At 41.7% G+C, this 18,549-nt stretch overlaps 2 protein-coding genes across 5 annotated transcripts in view; both read right to left on the reverse strand.

Annotated features, from left to right (window-relative positions):
- Nucleotides 1–14,018, reverse strand: part of LOC133622631 (uncharacterized) — a 34,817-nt gene extending 20,799 nt beyond the window's left edge. Inside the window, exons 1-3 of the mRNA XM_072915845.1 lie at nt 13,118–14,018; nt 11,185–12,964; nt 394–650 (exon numbers count right to left, since the gene is read on the reverse strand). Coding sequence (XP_072771946.1) covers nt 394–650; nt 11,185–12,862 — 1,935 coding nt within the window. The 5' untranslated portion in view covers nt 12,863–12,964; nt 13,118–14,018. The remainder of the gene's footprint in view (nt 1–393; nt 651–11,184; nt 12,965–13,117) is intronic.
- Nucleotides 14,019–14,028: 10 nt separating this feature from the next.
- The window catches only part of LOC133622749 (uncharacterized), a 63,007-nt gene continuing 58,486 nt past the window's right edge, over nt 14,029–18,549 (reverse strand). For 3 of the 4 annotated variants that reach the window (XM_072915882.1, XM_061985681.2, XM_072915883.1), the window contains 5 exons: nt 18,275–18,386; nt 17,981–18,207; nt 17,733–17,904; nt 17,506–17,633; nt 14,029–14,724 (listed from right to left, as the gene is read on the reverse strand). In XM_072915882.1, coding sequence (XP_072771983.1) covers nt 14,407–14,724; nt 17,506–17,633; nt 17,733–17,904; nt 17,981–18,207; nt 18,275–18,386 — 957 coding nt within the window. In that variant the 3' untranslated portion in view covers nt 14,029–14,406. Of the gene's footprint in view, nt 14,725–17,497; nt 17,634–17,732; nt 17,905–17,980; nt 18,208–18,274; nt 18,387–18,549 lie in introns of all 4 variants that reach the window. The other variant, XM_061985682.2, reaches the window with a different exon arrangement.

Below are 18,549 nucleotides of genomic sequence, written 5' to 3' on the forward strand. Positions count from 1 at the left end.
ATTGACTTTATTAAATGTTTGAGTAGAATTTTTTTAATTTTTTTAAACAGTTTTCTATGAAGTAATATAGAAATGTATCAGAGCTGTTTATCTATTTTATGGAGGAATGTAGTTCATCACAGAACTGGCACTTAGTGTTATTAAAAAGTATTGATTTTAAATGAACAATCGATTGTGAGTGGGAGAGTTACCCCCAAGAATGGAAACAAATGGAGGAAGTATAAAGGAAGGCAAGATTGTTTTATAAATATCTCTGCCATGCCTCCATGGTTGGATTTCACATTTTCGGGACTTCCGCAGATCCCAAGTACACAAAAACAGGTACCAATAGGTAAAAAAAGTTGGTTTTGCATAATAAGGCCCCTTTAAGGAATTAAAAAAAAAGAAGTTTACCTTTGTGTCTGAAGTTTTTGATGGTTTCAGATTTCCGAGGTTGTCGAGTTCCTTACTACATCTTGGCTGAGGGATTTCTGGGGTTGTGTTGAGGTTTCTAAAGGTAATATCCTGTAGTGGGCTGGTGATGTTGTCCTCAAGCCTTTCGGTGTCTTTCTCTCTGGCATCAGAGCCATCAGGTTTTTTAGCCAATGGCTCAACTGCACAGGGCTCAGGTACTTCTATGTGCTCCTCTTCAGGTACTTTAGGACAGGTCTCTGATAAAGATACCACATGTGACACAGATATTTCTGTTGGATCCTCTTTAGGTACTTGAGTACATGTCTCTGATAAAAATACCACATGTGACACAAATATTTCTGTTGGATCCTCTTTAGGTACTTTAGGACATGTCTCTGATAAAGATACAACATGCGACACGGACATTTCTGTTGGCTCCTCTTTAGAGACAATACCGGTTGGCTCCTCTTTAGAGACAATACCGGTTGGCTTCTCTTTAGACACAATACCGGTTGGCTTCTCTTTAGAGACAATACCGGTTGGCTTCTCTTTAGACACAATACCGGTTGGCTTCTCTTTAGAGACAATACCGGTTGGCTTCTCTTTAGAGACAATACCGGTTGGCTGCAAAACTTCTTCAGCCGTCAGTGGCTCAGATGCACCAGAGTTCAATTGTTCAGTCTGATCCATTTTAGCCTTTTTCATCAGAGGCTTTGCTAATTCTGGCTCGACGGGAGTGTCGCGCTTTGGTGCTTGCTCTCCGACAGTGGAAGCTGATTTGTTACAATCTTTTGGAGGAAAAGAAAACTAACTTTACACAAAGAATAGCAAGTCAAGAAAATGTTGCCCACTCAAAAAGTATTCATACACATCTCAATGTTAGACGTCATCTTTGCATCATCTTTGCAATACTTTAAACCCGGCCTATTCACTCGCCAAAGCTCTGAATTTGTCCCGCCGAACATCGCCCAATTATGAAAACATTAAAACTCAGCCTGCTCTCAGGCTGGCGTTTGAAGAAGCCTGATTGGCAACAGGTGAGTCTAGAGCAGGGCTCATATTTAACCACGGCAATTGCCGCGACCACCCTCTCATTTGCCGTAGCGCCCTAGAAAATTGACCAACATTTGCGGCAGTTGTTTCCGTGACCGTCCTTGACTTTTTGCTTGTTAATGGACGAGGGATATAATTGTCAACGGCATAAAGATAACTTGCGATAAAATTCCAGACGGACTAACCGTCTACTTTCTCCTTTGTAAAAATTACCGAAACCCCCGTCATTTGTTAATGCATTTAAGGCAACACGAAGTCAAGGGCATGCGCACTAGCGTTTGGCTTATTAATCATGGCGGACTATCAATGTTAATATCACCCCAAGAGTATTACCCCGGAGTATACTTAGTCAACAGACATACATGTCACACTAAGCGAGGCCGTATAAACTACGCCAACACTGTCATAAACCTGTGCCGTATAGTGAAACCACACTAAACAATAATGACAATTACATTTTGGGAGAATATTTGCACCGCAACACAACATAAACACAACAGAACACATTCCCTGAATTCCTTGCAGCACCAACTCTTCCGGGACGCTGCAGTCATTTTCCCTCACTTCCCGCCGTGTGTTTAAGAGCGCAGTGCTGTTAGATGGAGACAAGTGTGGACAATATTGGAGACACTTGTCTCGACACTAAAAGTAAACAGCGAATGAGAAAAACTATATGATGTTGCTTTCATTTTGACATACACAGCGTCCATCAGCTTCTGTGACTGAGTTAATGAGGTGAGGAAACACTCTGTCAATCCTGTTTTTTTTGTTGTTGTTGGCCAAACTGTTGTACTGTACCACAAGGGGGCGTTGGAGAAGAACACATCTTGTTTATTAGACTTTATCTTCATTAGCCAAACTGCTCTGTGTTGTATTTTGATATCAAAAAGTAAATGCCATGGTTTTTTTCATGTCACGAAGGTATTACTTTAAAAACCATGTGACACATCATTTTGTTAATGTTTTATTGTGTATACCGTATTTTTCGGAGTACAAGTCGCACCGGAGTATAAGTCGCACCGGACGAAAATGCATAATAAAGAAGGAAAAAAACATATATAAGTCGCACTGGAGTATAAGTCGCATTTTTTGGGGAAATTTATTTGATAAAACCCAACACCAAGAATAGACATTTGAAAGGCAATTTAAAATAAATAAAGAATAGTGAACAACAGGCTGAATAAGTGTACGTTATATGACGCATAAATAACCAACTGAGAACGTGCCTGGTATGTTAACGTAACATATTATGGTAAAAGTCATTCAAATAACTATAACATATAGGACATGCTATACGTTTAGCAAACAAACAATCTGTCACTCCTAATCGCTAAATCCGATGAAATCTTATACGTCTAGTCCCTTACGTGAATGAGCTAAATAATATTATTTGATATTTTACGGTAATGTGTTGATAATTTCACACATATGTCGCTCCAGAGTATAAGTCGCACCCCCGGCCAAACTATGGAAAAAACTGCTACTTATAGTCCGAACAATACGGTAGTTAATTCCTATACGACACATTTCTGCTCAAACTCTTAATGGATCTACATGTATATAACTTTAAAAATTAATAATTACAAAAAATACTTCCCTCTATCAAAAGGTAAAAATAGAGATAAAGGCATCATTAAATGACAAAAAGCTGACGAGTTTATATTAATAATGAATTTTAAAAAACTAGGGACAAGCGGTAGAAAATGGATGGATGTATATGTATGCATGCATGCTCTGGAGTCCCTGTCTGGAAAGAAAATAATGTTTGCCTTGGTGCCCTAAAATATGAGCCCTCCTTTAAGGCAACACTTGTCTTGACCTTAAAAAGTTAAAGGCCTACTGAAACCCACTACTACCGACCACGCAGTCTGATAGTTTATATATCAATGATGAAATCTTAACATTGCAACACATGCCAATGCGGCCGGGTTAGCTTACTAAAGTGCAATTTTAAATTTTGCGCGAAATATCCTGCTGGAAACGTCTCAGTATGATGACGGCTGCGCGTGACGTCACGGATTGTAGAGGACATTTTGGGACAGCATGGTGGCCAGCTATTAAGTCGTCTGTTTTCATCGCAAAATTCCACAGTATTCTGGACACCTGTGTTGGTGAATCTTTTGCAATTTGTTCAATGAACAATGGAGACAGCAAAGAAGAACGCTGTAGGTGGGAAGCGGTGTATTGCGGCAGGTGTTGTGCCGGATAACGCACCCCCGCCGTAGAATGCACCCCCTGACTGTTGTGCCGGATAACACAGACGGTGTTTCATTGTTTACATTCCCGAAAGATGACAGTCAAGCTTTACCATTCGCCTGTGGAGAACTGAAACAACAGAGACTCTTACCAGGAGGACTTTGAATTGGATGCGCAGATGCGGTACCGTGAGTACACATGCAGCTGCGGCTTCCAAACATTTGATCGCTTGCCCGTACGTGCGTGCCGCTATGTGCATGTCACGTACGTAACTTTGGGGACTTTGGGGAAATATATGTGCTGTATGAACTTTGGGGAGGTGAACGGTACTTTGGGCTGTGGGATTGAGTGTGTTGTGCAGGTGTTTGAGTTGTATTGGCGGGTTATATGGACGGGAGGGGGGAGGTGTGTGTTATGCGGGATTAATTTGTGGCATATTAAATATAAACCTGGTTGTGTTGTGGCTAATAGAGTATATATATGTCTTGTGTTTATTTACTGTTTTAGTCATTCCCAGCTGAATATCAGGTCCCACCCGCCTCTCACAGCATCTTCCCTATCTGAATCGCTCCCACTGCCCTCTAGTCCTTCACTCTCACCTTCCTCATCCACGAATCTTTCATCCTCGCTCAAATTAATGGGGAAATCGTCGCTTTCTCGGTCCGAATCGCTCTTGCTGCTGGTGGCCATGATTGTAAACAATGTGCAGATGTGAGGAGCTCCACAACCTGTGACGTCACGCTACTCGTCTGCTACTTCCGGTACAGGCAAGGCTTTTTTATCAGCGACCAAAAGTTGCGAACTTTATTGTCCATGTTCTCTACTAAATCCTTTCAGCAAAAATATGGCAATATCGCGAAATGATCAAGTATGACACATAGAATGGACCTGCTATCCCCGTTTAAATAAGAAAATCGCATTTCAGTAGGCCTTTAAAATTCGAGGCCTGCTGGAGTGCCAATCAGAGACAGGCGAGGGAGGCAGCGCTCAGGACAGAGGTGCAGTGACAGGAAACAGAAACCAAAATAAGAGCGCAGGATAGGAAAAACCACAGAACACGGGGAAACACCAACATGACCAAACTGACAGTGTGAAAGACGACATGTTTGCTTTGCAATTAAGTCAACGCATTCTCAAAGGAATACAACCTGCGGAGGCACTTTCTGACAAAATGTCCTCAATGCGATGTCCGGCCCCTGAGCTTGAACAGGCTGTTCAAAAGCATAGCCTTGAAATTCATAATCTGCATTAAAATGTGGCTTTCGTGTGATTTTCTGTCAGAACGGTCATGACATCCCGATCAGTGTTAGTGGTGACGGGTAAAGGACGCCTCAGTTAGCGTATGGCACACTCACTCCCTGTATCCATACGCGGCGATCTACATTTCTGCCAGTGGGTGCTCGGACGGGCGGTAAAGCTGACGCTACTTTTCTGAGGCTATGTCTACACTAAGCCGGATAACCCCTTAAAGGAATAATTATTTAGCCTAATCCCCATTTCAGCCACACTAAACCAGCGTTTAAGGTCCCCCTCCTCAGACAATTTTTTACACGGGTAAGTGCGCCGTGTATTTCTTGAATCTCCGGCTCTTAGCTTTATGGACTTATTGATCGTTTAAAAACTGAGTTCCGAGAGGAAGTGACGCCAGAAAGACCGCGCCCCACACAGGAAGTGACGTCAGAAAGAACGCGCCACAGCCAGCTTCATAATAAAGCGGTTTCGTAACTCGGAGCTAACCACTGGAAATATGAAGGCGAGTCATCCAGACATGCTCGTGTTTCTCCTTCTTCTACATGTACAGACGCTTGTGGATATCACACATGAATACCTTAAGAGAAAGCGATTACAGCTATTTGGGACACAACACTTCTCAGACGGCAAGAGAACTTTCCAATGTCCAGGTCAGCTGTGATTCTACTAACCGAAAAACTTTGTCCATTTGTCGAAGGAGAGACAACGAGAATGCGGGCTACCGTGGATGTGATAATAAAAGGTAGCGTGTGCTGTGTATTACCTGGCCGTCGAGTGAAGACTACGGACAACGGCGAAGGCTTTTGGACTGGCAAATCAGACTGTATCAGTTATTGTCCGCCATGCATGTCACGGACTCAACGTCACCAAAAAGGAATGGACAATGATGGTGAAGGTAAAAGAGTGAGGAGTGTCCTGACCAGATATCGAGATCCCTAGTTTGATTGATGTAAAACATTCTTTATCACATTGTTTACTTTCACGTGTCTAATAAAGATGTGATTAATTTATGATGTCTCAGGTGTAATTCACTACAATAGGGCCCCACAGCACACTGGATTCCAGTTTATTGAAATACCACAACATTGGATATTGTTCAGATAAGTTTCATTTAATTTAACAACTTGCACACAAAGCAACACTGGAGGTGACTATGACGTGCACATTTTCCATGCATGCGTACTAGGTCGCGTTGCGCCGGCTGATGGAGATGAGTAGGGGGTCTTAAACGACCATTGTGTGTGTGTATGTGGACAAGGATAAGGTTAAGTGGGATTTACCCAGGATAACCTTAGCCGGCTTAGTGTAGAAGAGGCCTGAGCATTCACGGTTTCTGCTTGGTGGTGAGAAAGAATTTGCCATCAATGCCACGTGGGTGCTCGGCATTGGGATCGGCGCCTATGCCTGTATCGACACTGAACCCATACTGTGTTCAGATCAGTTTCAGTTTATTTGGAACATGCATACAATGCAATGTAATTAATCACATATGTCCAGTTGTTTCATTACAGAACGTCCGAAAAGGAGTAGGAAGAAGCAGAGCTTATTTAATCCTACCCCTTTTTCATACCATAACAATTTCATCCTATTTCCTTGTTCTCTGTAATAGAACAGTGAACAAATAAATAATAAACAAATAATATACCATAGTAAGTAAACACATATTAAATACATAAATAATCTTTGTCTCAATAAAAACAAATTAAACAAAAACAAAAAAAGGGTTCAAGATGTTCATCATAATTCTTGTTCTGTTTGATTTCTTTACTTAATCCATTCCATCATTTAATTCCACATACTGATATACTAAAGGTTTTAAGTGTTGTACGAGCATACAAATGTTTTAAATTACATTTTCCTCTAAGGTTATATTTCTCCTCTTTTGTTGAGAAGAATTGTTTTACATTCTTGGCTAGCAGGTTATAGTTTGCTTTGTACATAATTTTAAATGTTTGCAAATGCACCAAATCTTTAAATTTCAATAATTGTGATTTAATAAAAAAAAGTGTTTGTATGTTCTCTATGTCCAATGTTATGTATTATTCTAATTCAGCGGTCCCCAAACTTTTTGATTCGGGGGCCGCATTGGGTTAAAAAAATGTATATATATATATATATATATATATATATATATATATATATATATATATATACATATATACATTGTCTTTATAATCCGTTTTGTCATTTAACATCAATTAACATTGATGTTCATCAACATTTAACATTGTCACGTTATCGATGGGAAAATTTAAATTTTTAAACAATATGATTTGCCTGAGCGGCTAGGAGACACCAAGAGTAACAAGTGGTAGAAAATGGATTAGAAAGGAAAGATTAAAAAATATATATATAAAATAAAATAAACTTTTTTTTTAACTTGGTGGGCCGGATTTTATGGATGGGCCGGATTTTGGATGCTGGGGGCCGGATCCGGCCCGCGGGCCATAGTTTGGGGACCCCTGCTCTAATTGATCTTTTTTGTAACACAGTTAGTAAATGAAGTGCACATTTGTAGTTATTTCCCCATATTTCTACACAGTAACTCAGATATTAAACACAAGTGAGCAGTAGAGAATATGAAGTGATTTTTTGTTTTGCTTTGTTCATTATTGATGTGTTTCTTGCTACTTTATGTTGTATATTTTTACATGAGATTTCCAATCAATTTTATCATCTATTATTACACCCAAAAATGTGTTTTCTTTTACCCTTTCAATGTCTACTCCGTCTATTTGTATTTGTGTTTGACTTTCTCTTCTACTGTTACCAAATATCATTATTTTACTTTTACTGAGATTCAAAGATATATTTTTAATTTGTTATTATTTGTATTATCTTCTGTGTGTTGTCTCCTGAACTAAACACAGTTGTATCATCTGCAAATAATACTGACTTCAAGACCTTTGTAACTTAACAAATGTCATTTATATAGAGATTGAACAATTTTGGTCCGAGTATTGATCCCTGAGGTACACCACAAAATATCTTCAGCTCTGTGGAAGTGTGTTCGCCTATCTTCACGTATTGCTTTCCGTTGGTTAAGTAGCGTCTTACCCAGTCCAATACCAACCCTCTGATGCCATACCGTTCTAATTTGATTGATCTAAAACGTCTTTCAGCTATTGGTTTTTCTCAGCAAGCAGTTGGATGGTTTGCAAATGACCTCACAAGTAGAACTCAGGCTGTTCAAATAGAAGGTTCCTCCTCGGACATACTGCAAGTGAAAAAGGGTGTCCCTCAAGGTTCTGTGTTGGGCCCCTTATTATTCACTATTGACATAAATAATCTTGGACGGAATATTCCGAACTCAACTTTCCATTTCTACGCTGATGATACTGTCATATACTGCACAGCACCCACTCCTGCTGAGGCCTTTAAATATCTACAACAGGGGTGCTCACACTTTTCCTGCAGGCGAGCTACTTTTCAATTGATCAAGTCGTGGGGATCTACCTCATTCATATATATAATTTATATTTACTTATTTATGAAATATATGTTTTTGTTAACAAGTTAAAGATGTTTAATGATAACACAAGCATGTTTAACACATATAGTTAATATTGTTAATAAATTAAAGGTGTTTAATGAAAATACAAGTATGTTTAATACATATAGTTAATATTGTTAACAAGTTAAAGGTGTTTAATGATAATACAAGCATGTTTAACACATACAGTTAATATTGTTAATAAGTTAAAGGTGTTTAAAGATAATGCAAGCATGTTTAACACATATAGTTAATATTGTTAACAAGTTAAAGATGTTTAATGATAATACAAGCATGTTTAACACATATAGTTAATATTGTTAACAAGTTAAAGATGTTTAATGATAATGCAAGCATGTTTAACACACATAGTTAATATTGTTAATAAATTAAAGGTGTTTAATGATAATACAAGAATGTTTAACACATAGTTAATATTGTTAACAAGTTAAAGGTGTTTAAAGATAATACAAGCATGTTTAACACTTATAGTTAATATTGGTAATAAGTTAAAGGTGTTTAAAGATAATACAAGCATGTTTAACACATATAGTTAATATTGTTAACAAGTTAAAGGTGTTTAATGATAATACAAGCATGTTTAACACATATAATTAATATTGTTAACAAGTTAAAGGTGTTTAATGATAATACAAGAATGTTTAACACATATAGTTAATATTGTTAACAAGTTAAAGGTGTTTAAAGATAATGCAAGCATGTTTAACACATATTGTTAACAAGTTAAAGGTGTTTAAAGATAATGCAAGCATGTTTAACACATATGGTTAATATTGTTAACAAGTTAAAGGTGTTTAAAGATAATACAAGCATGTTTAACACATATAATTAATATTGTTAACAAGTTAAAGGTGTTTAATGATAATACAAGCATGTTTAACACATATAGTTAATATTGTTAATAAGTTAAAGGTGTTTAATGATAATACAAGCATGTTTAACGCATATAGATTTATTTATTTCATGAAGACAAGAATATAAGTCGGTGTATTACCTGATTCTGATGACTTGCATTGATAGGAATCAGACAGAGGTGCTGATAAGGTCTGCATTTTCGAATGGAGGAGAAAAAAAGTCCTCCTTTCTGTCCAATACCACATGAAAGTGGTTGCTTTTTGGCATCTTATTTATCCAGCTTCCGTACTCCTTTGTATACACTTTACAAGAAATACATTGTTGGCAAACTCCAGTCCGTAGCTTGCTAGCTTGTGCACGCCAGCTTTCTGAGACTCTTATTTTGGTAGCGCAAGCAGGATGAAGCAGAGCTTTTATTGTGCAACTGTGCAGTCGGTCTTTGGAGTTTTGACGACAGGTATGGCGGCAGAGTCTGTTGAAATAAAGTGTTTCTCGCCTTCCAGTCGGTAATTTTAATGAGCTGGCAGCAGCCAGCGTCATCTCAGAAGACCCTCGGGTGCCGTGAATGTCAATCAAGTGACGGAAGTGACGTCATAGTGAAGATTTATGATCGCTCATTTTTAGGACTATTTTTCAATGCCTGGCTGGTGATCGACTGACACACCCTCCACGATCGACCGGTAGCTCGCGATCGACGTAATGAGCACCCCTGATCTACAACATGCATTTGACAGAGTACAAGAACAACTTTGCTATCTTCAACTGGTTTTAAATGCAGAGAAACAAAAGTGTATGTTCTTTACCACATCAAAACCTGTAAGGTCAGCACTGTGTGAGAACATTTTAACAAGAAATGGGCAACAAATTGTGTTAGTATCTTCTTTTTAAATATTTAGGATTTTTAATTGATGACCACTTGAGATTTAAGGAGCACATTCATAATGTTGTAAAAAAAAAAACTGAAACTTTTACTGGGATTTTATTATAGAAACAAGTCTTGCTTTTCTTTTACTGTGAAACAGAAATTGGTGGAAACAACATTTTTACCTGTTATTGACTATGGAGATGTGTTGTACATGAATGCTACTGCTGGTTGTCTCCACAAGCTGGATAGTGTGTACCACGGGGCACTGAGATTCATCACCAACAGTGCTCCCCTTACTCACCATTGTGTGTTATACTCAATGGTTAACTGGACATCATTATGTGCTCGACGCCTCAATCATTGGTATGTGTTCATCTACAAAACCATTCTGGGTATCACTCCATCTTATCTGTCTTGTCTTTTAACAAAGAAACAAGGAAGTCACAATCTTCGTTCAATGAATGTTCTGCAATTTGTCGTCCCCAAAGTAAGAACTGAACTGGGCAAGAAAGCATTTGGGTTTTCAGCACCGAAGGCTTGGAATAACATACAATCGAATCTTCAACTTCAAACCCTTGTTACATTAAATGAGTTTAAAGCTTCTATGAAAGGATTGCCGTCTACCTTGTCTGTATGCACATGTGTTATTGAGCAAGTTCTAATGTTGTAAATTTGATGTTTTATGTGTTGTTTACTGTTTTTAATGTAACCTTGCTGCCGCCCTCTTGGCCAGGTCTCCCTTGGAAAAGAGATCTTTGATCTCAATGGGATTTTACCTGGTTAAATAAAGGCTAAATAAAAAATAATTTGACTGGTGACATCACTTCCTGTGCGGGGCGCCGTCTTTCTGACGTCACTCCCTCTCCGAACCCAGTTTGTAAATGATCGATGAGTCCACACAGAGCTAAGAGTCGGAGAGTCAAAAAATATACGGCCAACTTACCCGTGTAAAAACATTTCCTAGGAGAGGAACCTTAAACGCTGGTACGGGGCTGAGGCTAAATAATTATTCCTTTAAGGAGCTTAATGTAGAGTAGACATGGCCTAAAACACCAACCTTTCATCTCCGAGTTGCACACTCCCTTCAGGAGGCGGCGCTGGCGGCGGTTCTCCTCTTGGTAACGTCGGTTCTCCTCTTGGTAACGTCGGTTCTCCTCTTGGTAACGTCGGTTCTCCTCTTGGTAACAGTGGTTCTCCTCTTGGTGTCGACGGTCCTCCTCTTGGTGTCGGCGGTCCTCCTCTTGGTGTCGGCGGTCCTCCTCTTGGTAATGGCGGATCTCCTCTTGGTAATGGTGAATCTCCTCTTGGTAACGTCGGTTCTCCTCTTGGTGTCGGCGGTTCTCCTCTCGGTAATGGTGGATGTCCTCTCGGTAACGGCGGTTCTCCTCTTGGTGTCGGCGGTCCTCCTCTTGGTGTCGGTGGTCCTCCTCTTGGTAATGGCGGATCTCCTCTTGATAACGTCGGTTCTCCTCTTGGTAATGGCGGTTCTCCTCTTGGTAACGTCGGTTCTCCTCTTGGTAACGGCGGTCCTCCTCTTGGTGTCGGCAGTCCTCCTCTTGGTAATGGCGGATCTCCTCTTGGTAACGGCGGTTCTCCTCTTGGTAACGGCCTGTTCTCCTCTTGGTAACGGCGGTTCTCCTCTTGGTGTCGGAGGTCCTCCTCTTGGTAATGGCGGATCTCCTCTTGGTAACGGCCGTTCTCCTCTTGGTGTCGGCGGTTCTCCTCTTGGTAACGGTGGTTCTCCTCTTGGTAATGGCGGATCGCCTCTTGGTGTCGGCGGTTCTCCTCTTGGTAATGGCGGATCTCCTCTTGATAACGTCGGTTCTCCTCTTGGTAATGGCGGTTCTCCTCTTGGTAACTGCGGTCCTCCTCTTGGTAACGGCGGTCCTCCTCTTGGTGTCGGCGGTCCTCCTCTTGGTAATGGCGGATCTCCTCTTGGTAACGGCGGTTCTCCTCTTGGTAACGGCCTGTTCTCCTCTTGGTAACGGCGGTTCTCCTCTTGGTGTCGGAGGTCCTCCTCTTGGTAATGGCGGATCTCCTCTTGGTAACGGCCGTTCTCCTCTTGGTGTCGGCGGTTCTCCTCTTGGTAACGGTGGTTCTCCTCTTGGTAATGGCGGATCGCCTCTTGGTGTCGGCGGTTCTCCTCTTGGTAATGGCGGATCTCCTCTTGATAACGTCGGTTCTCCTCTTGGTAATGGCGGTTCTCCTCTTGGTAACGGCGGTCCTCCTCTTGGTAACGGCGGTCCTCCTCTTGGTGTCGGCGGTCCTCCTCTTGGTAATGGCGGATCTCCTCTTGGTAACGGCGGTTCTCCTCTTGGTAACGGCCTGTTCTCCTCTTGGTAACGGCGGTTCTCCTCTTGGTGTCGGAGGTCCTCCTCTTGGTAATGGCGGATCTCCTCTTGGTAACAGCCGTTCTCCTCTTGGTGTCGGCGGTTCTGCTCTTGGTGTTGGCGGTCCTCCTCTTGGTATTGGCGGATCGCCTCTTGGTGTCGGCGGTTCTCCTCTTGGTAACGGCGGTTCTCCTCTTGGTAACGAAGGTTCTCCTCTTGGTAACGGTGGTTCTCCTCTTGGTAACGGTGGTTCTTCTCTTGGTAACGGCGGTTCTCCTCTTGGTAACGGCGGATGACCTCACCCTGGTAACCCTCCACGCCTTGGAAGAACTTGACTATCGGCGCAGTCATGTCTTTCATAAGTCGCTTCTGAAGGGCCTGCAGCGGCGGGTTGAGGTTCGCCATGTTGGTGTGTGAATGACGGCAGATGTAAGGATTGTGAGCTCACCTTCCTCTGGAACTTTATTCAGTTTTCGGTGAGGGTTTTTTCATCCCGCAGGTAAGTTCCTGCGGTTAAAAAAAGGGGGGAGGGCTCGTCAGAGGATCTTGCCCGAGCTGCGACCAGCGTGGACATTTCAGTTTTTGGTCTTCCACCGAGGTGAAGTATATTTAGTAAATTAAGTATATTATGGATGCACAAACACATTTATTTTCTATTACCTGCCGCGGGAGGGGAGTTTAGAAAGCCGAGCACAGGGCAGGGATGACCACGCCCCTTTGCTCCCCGGAGCTCATTTGATTGGTCGCTACTAAGTCCTTTCTTCTTCTGCTGCTGCTGCTGCTCTCGCTGATTTCTCACGCAGTGCGCCACCTTTGCCCCCATCGGTCACTGAGGGAAAATGAATGTCTGTCTTGTTGATTATTTTTTATTTATTTATTTTTATAAACCTTTATTTTTAATATGCAACATTTACATACAAGCAAGAATGACGTGGTCGCTGACTGACTGACTGACTGACGGCAACATTCTGTATTCAAGGCACAAAGATAACATTTTCGAATGTTAATTGTCAATAGGTTTTTAGTCATGTGACCGAGAAACCATAAAGCACTTTTTAAAAAGTTCATCATTACTTGGCTTTGTTTTGTTTTTTCACTTTGTCATTTTCTTTTTTGAACATTTTTTTACATTTTTGAAAATTGTAATTGTCAATAGCTTTTTAGTCATGTGACCGCTAAACCCTAAACCACTTCCATATGGTTTGTTTATCTTCACTAAACTGTTGATTTTTCCATTTTGTCTTTTTTTTTTTTTCTTACGATTTTTGACATTTTTAATCATCCATCCATCCATCCATTTTCTACCGCTTATTCCCTTTGGGGTCGCGGGGGGGCGCTGGAGCCTATCTCAGCTACAATCGGGCGGAAGGCGGGGTACACCCTGGACAAGTCACCACCTCATCGCAGGGCCAACACAGATAGACAGACAACATTCACACTCACATCCACACACTAGGGCCAATTTAGTGTTGCCAATCAACTTATCAAGAGGTTTTTATTTATGTGACCTAGAAACTCTAAACCACTTCCATATGGTTTGTTTATCATCACTATACTTGCCTTTATGGGCGGCCAGTGAAAGGAGACTTGGACCAAGAAAAGGTGTCATGGCTGCGATACTAGCGCATCATTCTTGGCTGCGATACTAGCGCATCATTCGTGGCTGCGATACTAGCGCATAATTCTTAACTGCGATACTAGCGCATCATTCTTGACTGCGATACTAGCGCATCATTCGTGGCTGCGATACTAGCGCATCATTCTTAGCTAGCGCATCATTCGTGGCTGCGATACTAGCGCATCATTCTTGGCTGTGATACTAGCGCATCATTCCAGGCTGCGATACTAGGGCATCATTCTAGGCTGTGATACTAGCGCATCATTCTTGACTGCGCTACTAGCGCATCATTATTGGCTGCGATACTAGCGCATCATTCTTGGCTGCGATACTAGCGCATCATTCTTGCTCGCAGTTCTGCAACCCGGGGACTCTCCTTGGTTTCCCCCACGTCAATGTTATAAATGGTGGTTTGCAGAAAAGTCCAGAAGTTGGTGAGGGAAGAAGTGTAGGACCTGCCAAAGACATAGTAGGCCTTAAAGAGCTCATCGAGAGCTGCTAATGAACCCGCAGCCTTGGATGGCAGAGCGTGGTTGTCCATCACGATGAAGGCAGACTGGATTCTGCTCCTGGTCGGTCCCTGGACTAGAAGGTATGGCTGACAGGTGTGGGTGGTGTAGTCCAGATGCTGCTGTGGACTGCTGCATTCCTACAACAGCAGGACTTAGTGAACAACATCAACTTGCCAATGAAGATGAAGGACAGTACGACAAGAACACATCATCACTATTAATTTTTGATATCATTCCATCACCATTAATATCACCTTTTTTTAATTGTTTTTATTAAGTCACTATGTCCCCTGCAGGATTATATACTGAGTACCATCGCTACTATTTACTACTACTATGGGGGCCACAGGATTATACTGAGTACCATTGTTACTATTTACTACTCTGGGGGGCCACAGGATTATACGGAGTACCATCGTTACTATTTACTACTACTCTGGGGGCCACAGGATTATAATGAGTACCATCGCTACTACAAACCCCGTTTCCATATGAGTTGGGAAATTGTGTTAAATGTAAATATAAACGGAATACAATGATTTGCAAATCATTTTCAACCCATATTCAGTTGAAAATGCTACAAAGACAACATATTTGATGTTCAAACTGATAAACTTTTTTTTTTTTTTTGCAAATAATCATTAACTTTAGAATCTGATGCCAGCAACACGTGACAAAGAAGTTGGGAAAGGTGGCAATAAATACTGATAAAGTTGAGGAATGCTCATCATACACTTATTTGGAACATCCCACAGGTGTGCAGGCTAATTGGGAACAGGTGGGTGCCATGATTGGGTATAAAAACAGCTTCCCAAAAAATGCTCAGTCTTTCACAAGAAAGGATGGGGCGAGGTACACCCCTTTGTCCACAACTGCGTGAGCAAATAGTCAAACAGTTTAAGAACAACGTTTCTCAAAGTGCAATTCCAAGAAATTTAGGGATTTCAACATCTACGGTCCATAATATCATCAAAAGGTTCAGAGAATCTGGAGAAATCACTCCACGTAAACGGCATGGCCGGAAACCAACATTGAATGACCGTGACCTTCGATCCCTCAAACGGCACTGTATCAAAAACCGACATCAATCTCTAAAGGATATCACCACATGGGCTCAGGAACACTTCAGAAAACCACTGTCACTAAATACAGTTGGTCGCTACATCTGTAAGTGCAAGTTAAAGCTCTACTATGCAAAGCGAAAGCCATTTATCAACAACATCCAGAAACTCCGCCGGCTTCTCTGGGCCTGAGATAATCTAAGATGGACTCATGCAAAGTGGAAAAGTGTTCTGTGGTCTGACGAGTGCACATTTCAAATTGTTTTTGGAAATATTCGACATCGTGTCATCCGGACCAAAGGGGAAGCGAACCATCCAGACTGTTATCGACGCAAAGTTCAAAAGCCAGCATCTGTGATGGTATGGGGGTGCATTAGTGCCCAAGGCATGGGTAACTTACACATCTGTGAAAGCACCATTAATGCTGAAAGGTACATACAGATTTTGGAACAACATATGCTGCCATCCAAGCGCCGTCTTTTTCATGGACGCCCCTGCTTATTTCAGCAAGACAATGCCAAGCCACATTCAGCACGTGTTACAACAGCGTGGCTTCGTAAAAAAAGAGTGCGGGTACTTTCCTGGCCCGCCTGCAGTCCAGACCTGTCTAACATCGAAAATGTGTGGCGCATTATGAAGCGTAAAATACGACAGCGGAGACCCCGGACTGTTGAACGACTGAAGCTCTACATAAAACAAGAATGGGAAATAATTCCACTTTCAAAGCTTCAACAATTAGTTTCCTCAGTTCCCAATCGTTTATTGAGTGTTGTTAAAAGAAAAGGTGATGTAACACAGTGGTGAACATGCCCTTTCCCAACTACTTTGGCACGTGTTGCAGCCATGAAATTCTAAGTTAATTATTATTTGCAAAAAAAAAATTAAGTTTATGAGTTTGAACATCAAAAATCTTGTCTTTGTAGTGCATTCAATTGAATATGGGTTGAAAAGGATTTGCAAATCATTGTATTCCGTTTATATTTACATCTAACACAATTTCCCAACTCATATGAAAACGGGGTTTGTATTTACTACTACTCTGGGGGCCACAGGCAGGTCTCCGGCCAGGTGCATGGCCGTGTCCTGGTGAGGGGACAAGGGGGGCACACAATCACACACACACACAAACATGATCAAACACACACACACATTCACAGCACAACGGCGGATCGTTGCATGCAGGATTAAACCGAGCACCATTGCTCCCCTACTGTGTACTACTCTGTGCACTACTCTGTTCACTACTGTGTATTACTATTTACTACTGTTCACTACTGTTTACTACTGTGTACTACTCTGTTTACTACTGTGTACTACTCTGTTCACTATTGTTTACTACTCTGTTCACTACTGTTTATTACTGTTCACTACTGTGTACTACTGTGTATTACTATTTACTACTGTTCACTACTTTGTACTACTCTGTTCACTACTGTGTACTACTCTGTTCACTACTGTTTACTACTGTGTACTACGGTGTACTACTCTGTTTACTACTGTGTACTACTCTGTTCACTACTGTCCACTACTGTGTACTACAGTGTATTACTATTTACTACTGTGTACTACTGTGTACTACTCTGTTTACTATTGTGTACTACTGTTTACTACTGTTCACTACTGTGTACTACTGTGTTTTACTATTTACTACTGTGTACTACTGTGTTTACTACTGTTCACTACTATGTACTATGTACTACTGTGTACAACTGCGGTAACTTCTCACAGACATTCCCGCCATGTTTGATGGAGGTAATTAATGGAAGCAGCTGATCGCTGTGATGGAACTGAAATGAATCGCGATCAGGATCATGTAATGGCCCAGCCCTAGGGGAAAGTATATTCTTACCGACGTACCTTGAGGAATTTGACGAGGTTATCAGCCGCTTGGGATGCAGACATCTTTCCTGGTCTCTTGCGTCCTTGTGCAGATGGTGGCAGGAGATGTAGCAGCAGCAAGACAGCAGACATGTCACTGTCCCAGCCTAGGGACCAACAATCATAGAATCACCATGGCTGCTTGTAAACTGTCATGCCATTCTCCATGTCATAGAATCACCATGGCTGCTTGTAAACAGTCATACCATTCTCCGTGTCAGCGCCTGACTTGGCATTGCACATCAACTCCAAAACCTCTGTGGTGGGTACCAGTCCATGGCTTTCCCTCACAATTTTTGCTTTGAGACCGTTGGACCACGTCTCCAAGAGTTTGTTGGCGGTGACCTCGCCAAACAGGAGTCGGAAGTCTTGTTCAATCTGGAATGGCAAAGATAAAAGTGCAGAGTGATGAGGTGGACCGTATGATGCATGGAATACTCCAATGAACCTTTACCAGTCCTGGTGTGTCCAGATACCGCGGGAAGACTGAGAAGACCTCTGCGGACTTCTTGTCGTCTTTCACCATTGAACGACGATAAATGAAGGTGGCTTTCATCTTTTCGCGAATAGTGCCTTCATCAGAAGTGTGCTTTAGAACCTCCACAGCTGCTTCCACTTCCTGGTATGGCAGGACCGTGTCCATGGTGAAGAGTCTTGACCGATCTTTGCCCGGCCCACCATCTTCAGAGAAGGCACACTTGTCCTCCTCTGTGGCTACAAAGTCCATCCACATCATATGTAAACTTACTTTTGGGAGTTTTCTCAACCGAGACACTTCTTCCCTCTGCAGTTTTTCTTTGAATGGTCTTCAACCGCCACGCCAGGTATCCTGATCCACTCTCTGGATCGTAGTAATGTTCCTGTGAAAATACATGCAGACTAAGACTAAGCCTACGTATACTTGAAAGACGTATTATCTTGTCCACACGCAAACTTTTGTCTACAGCTCTCTTCAAATAGTCAATCATTTGACGATTGGGGTCAGAGGAGTCTGATGCAGAACGTCACGGAACAGTATCGCCA

The sequence above is a fragment of the Nerophis lumbriciformis genome, linkage group LG23, assembly GCF_033978685.3.
Source record: "Nerophis lumbriciformis linkage group LG23, RoL_Nlum_v2.1, whole genome shotgun sequence".
NCBI lineage: Eukaryota > Metazoa > Chordata > Actinopteri > Syngnathiformes > Syngnathidae > Nerophis > Nerophis lumbriciformis.